At 29.9% G+C, this 4,568-nt stretch overlaps 1 protein-coding gene across 1 annotated transcript; it reads left to right on the top strand.

Moving 5' to 3' along the window:
* Positions 1-380: 380 nt before the first annotated feature.
* On the top strand, positions 381-3,665 carry LOC100795203 (auxin-responsive protein IAA27). Its single transcript, XM_003530085.5, has 5 exons — positions 381-1,124; positions 1,733-1,962; positions 2,208-2,349; positions 3,121-3,182; positions 3,319-3,665. The coding sequence occupies exons 1-5, from the start codon at positions 637-639 to the stop codon at positions 3,354-3,356; spliced, it is 960 nt and encodes a 319-aa protein (XP_003530133.1). The 5' UTR covers positions 381-636; the 3' UTR covers positions 3,357-3,665.
* Positions 3,666-4,568: the final 903 nt, after the last annotated feature.

Genomic DNA, 4,568 nt, shown 5'->3' with positions numbered 1-4,568 from the left:
ACAAATGATACTATACTAATTAATGCAGCAAAATATATATTTTAAGAATGGAAAAACAAAAGAAAAAAATCACCAATATGAATTGACACAAGTAGTTAATTAAAGATTTAGAGTTAACTTCCATTTTTTCATGATTTTGACTTTGATTCTCCTTACGCTACTTAAATCCTACTTAGTTGAATTAATCTTGATAATCTAGTAATAAGTTGGTTTATTAAATAATTTTGGTGAAAAAAAAATTCTCTTGGTAGGCAAACCTCCCTAAAGATATATCCCCTGATGCCTAGAAATTAGTTGTCACTATTACTACAATAACATTGCTTCAACATGTACATCAATTAATATCATGTCAAATTATGATAACTACCGGAGAAAAAATATGCCTGTGGAAAGAGAAAAGTTGATTCATAAAGGCCAAGAAGATTCGTAAGGGAAAAAAAAAACTCCCGGGAAATTCGTACCATACCATGCGATAACTGCAGCATAAACTCAACTTTCTGACTTGTTTGTTTGTTATGTTCTTACAAATTCTATATATATATATATATATACACATACATACGCTTACTCAATTGAGTGACTTGTTTAAATATTTTTCTGTTGCATAAATTTGGAACCTTTCACTGTTGAATTTTGATGACTACACCCTTGGAACATGATTACATAGGTTTATCAGAGGCTCCATCCATGGAAAAAAGCTGTGACAAGATATCCTCTTCGGTTTCCTCCAACCTTTCTTCTGAGGATGAGAACACTTCATCTCTGAACTTCAAGGAGACAGAGCTGAGGCTTGGCTTGCCCGGTTCTGAGTCTCCTGAGAACAACAAATTAGGGATCTCTCTCTTTGGCAAGGATTTGCAGAATAATGGCTATTCTTCTGCTTCTTCAACCCCTTCCAACAAGAACCTCAAGAGGGGCTTCTCTGATGCCATTAGCTCTTCTTCTTCCTCTTCTCGGAAATGGATTTTCTCCCAGAGTGATGCGGCAGCAACTGAGGCTGATTTGGAAAATGGTTCTAATAATACCTCTGCACGATGCAACAGAGAGGTTGATATGGTTCCTCACTACGAGAAACCAGCTCAGGTTGCTGCAACAAATGACCATGCTACTGTTCCTGCTCCAAAGTAAGTTTTCTTCATATACCTGTGCTTTAGACCTGCTTGAATAAACTTGTTCATAAGCATTTACAGGAGGGGAAAAATAGAGGTAAAATGAATTGAGCATTTGAGCTTCTCCTATAAACTTAGATTAACTTATGCCGCCCTTAATTTTTGTAAAAGTCCTCTCATTTATATTTCCAAAAGTTGATGTGCATGAGCTGATTTTAGCTTCTATGCTATAAACTCAAATTCATTTTACTTTTTTTTTAAAATTTTCTTCTCCTATGAGTGATTATAGAGAAGTTTATCCAAAAATATTGAGTGTTCCAAAACCAAAATAGTGAAGGGTGTATGCGGATGGTTGGTAACTAATCAGTTCAAGGTTTTGTTAAAGCTTATTAAAATTAAGGTGTGTGAAACTGTTTTCTTATAGTAAGACCTTGTTAAAACATTCGTTGATGTATTTATTTTTTTGGTTCAATTTTCACTGAATTTTTATCCTATTTTCAGCTAGTTGTATTGGCTATTGAATTATATTTATGGGTTTTTTTTTACTGTTTGATTATTGATACTTGATAGATTTTTCTATATGGGGTGATAAGTGAAATATATATCAAACTTATTTGTTGCAGAGCACAAGTTGTGGGATGGCCACCAATTCGATCTTTTCGAAAGAACACGATGGCCTATAATTTGGCAAAATGCAACAACGAAACTGAGGAGAAACCAGGAGTAGCTTGTCTTTATGTTAAGGTCAGCATGGATGGTGCTCCGTATCTCAGAAAGGTTGATCTGAAAACCTACAGCAACTATATTGAACTTTCTTCAGGTCTTGAGAAAATGTTCAGCTGCTTCACCATTGGTATGGTGCACTCTCTCTCTCTCTATCTTCTTCATTATGCATGTGTTAACCAAAGTTGTAACAACATAATAGTCTGAGTGGTCTAACTGTGAATTGGACACCTAATTGCCAATTATGATTTTAGGTGTCAATAATTGAATTGATTATCAAACTACTACTTTAAGCTACTAAAATTATAATTTTTTTGAATCAATTAAGGCAGGACTATTGTATTTATAAAACAACTCAACAATTTCTCAAATCAGGTCAATGCAATTCTCGTGCACTTCCTGGGAAAGATGGATTAAGTGAGAGTGCATTCAGGGATATTGTTGATGGCTCTGAATATGTTCTTACATATGTAGATAAAGAAGGAGACTGGATGCTTGTGGGTGATGTCCCTTGGGAGTAAGTTCTCTTTTCATTTTTGTTTTTAAATCTTCACTGATCAATATATGTCATCTTTTTTTTTTTTTTACAACAATACTTGTTGGTTGAACCGGACAACTTTACTTTTTTCTTTTTCCATTTTTTCTTACTTTGTTTTCAAAAGCCTTACAAATTTTATTTGATTATAATATGAATTATCAACATATTTAAATAATAATTAATGTCAACAATTTTTTTCTATGGTGATTATCAAGACAGTCTAGTATAAGTTAGTTAGACTAATTTATAGGCTAATTTAACCAAAATAAATTTATTAAGTATAGAAATTTATTTAGCAATTCTTAGCTTATTATTTCAACTAGCCTAGGACTTATATATGAGAAAAAGAATTATGTATTCAATAAAAAAAAATTTATAGTCATCTAATCACAATTTATTATATAGGATAAGTTTATTAATTTTTAAAATAATTATTTTAAAGTAATCAAGCAATGATTTATAATTGAATGAAAATATAAAATTATTTTACACTCCTTATATATTATTAGCTTTTTTTTTTTACTTTTATCAGTTCACTTAAAATCTCTTTTAATAACAAAAATTATAATGAAAACATGCTATTAACCATAAGCAATTCTTCAGAATGTCTTTATCGTGTGTATAAACTTCTAATATGTCTAGACAAGCTTGTCATTTCTGATTGCGACTTTTAAATCTCATTGAATCTTCTCATTACAACTAAAATCACTTTTGTCTTTAATGATGTTCCTTGCCTAATGCTCACTGCAGGATGTTCACTGAGTCATGCAACAAACTAAGGATAATGAAAGGGTCCGAGGCAATCGGGCTAGGTATGTGTTACTCATAAATTTTAAACTCGCTTTTACATGCTTAGGTGAAAAGTGGCAATATATTGAATATGATACTTTTTCTTTTTACATCTTAAATGGAAGATTAGCTAACAATATGTTATCAATTTCCTTGCAGCTCCAAGGGGTATGGAAAAATGTAGGAGCCAATACTAGTACAGAACATTCTGCTCCGCCACTGGGTCATTCACCCAAGCATATATATAAAGAAGGTCTAGAGGAGAATTTCAGCTTAATCAAAGAAAAATAAAATAATTAAGAAAAAAAGAGAGGATAATTTCAGTTTATGGTTCTGTAAGAAATAAAACGAAACATGCGTAATGTAGCGTTTCAATTTTTGTGCGTTCAGACACTGATAAGTCTCAGTTTCCTTGTGAATGTGTAGAATATAAAATATATTGTTATTTACTTATGTGGTGCACCTTCTTGGGATTCGTGTCGCTGCATAAAAGAATTACTTTTTTTTTTTTACATTTTAAATATTTTTGTCAATTTAAATTATTAACTGATAAATTTTGTTACAATATTATCTATTTGTAATCATTATTTTTATTAATAAGACTATATAATATTAAGTTATGAATATAGTAATTATTGTAAATCATTTAAGTAAAATTTTAATTTTATTTTAAAAAATTAAAAAATATTATTTTATATTTATTTTAGTTTGAGACTCTCCTTTATCTAAAAAAATTTATTGAAATTAGTATAAAATTTTAATTTAATGAGTGAATTTATGATATATATATATATATATATATATAAAATATTTTAACAAAAAATATTGATTAATTTAAATATATAGATTACATATTTAAATTAAAATTTTATTTCACGTTGATATTATATATATAGATTAATTTAAATATTTAATTGAGAGTCAATTTGAAATTTAAATAATATTTAAAATATATAATTACAATTTATTTTTATAAAAAATTAACAGTATATTAAATTAAAATTTGAAGTAAATTTGATTTTAGGTCTCATAATCTATAGACATGACCTTGGTGTTTAAGTAAGTGTATGCAGGAGATGATGAAGTAAGATAGAATTAGAGTGTGAGAACCTTGAACTTGTTAGGCTTACTTATAAGACTCTCATTAAGCAAGGGATTTGCTTTCTGTATGAAGGTGTGTGAAAGGTGCCTTAGTATTGAACCCCTTGATTCGTGTGTTGTTGTTACTAATGGTTAAGGGTCATATTACAATGTTCCTGCTTGTACAATCCCCTATATAGTGCTATGAAAGTTGTTGAGTGAGGAAGAGTTAGGCTGAATATATTTTGGGCCAATATATTTGTTTTATTTAGTTATATGATCCGAAATGGACCCAGTAATGGTCCAAAACAAAGATTTTTTGTGACCTA

The sequence above is a fragment of the Glycine max genome, chromosome 7, assembly GCF_000004515.6.
Source record: "Glycine max cultivar Williams 82 chromosome 7, Glycine_max_v4.0, whole genome shotgun sequence".
In the NCBI taxonomy this organism is placed as follows: domain Eukaryota; kingdom Viridiplantae; phylum Streptophyta; class Magnoliopsida; order Fabales; family Fabaceae; genus Glycine; species Glycine max.
Note: the sequence above shows the minus strand (reverse complement) of the source record. Positions and strands in the feature narration are given on the sequence as shown.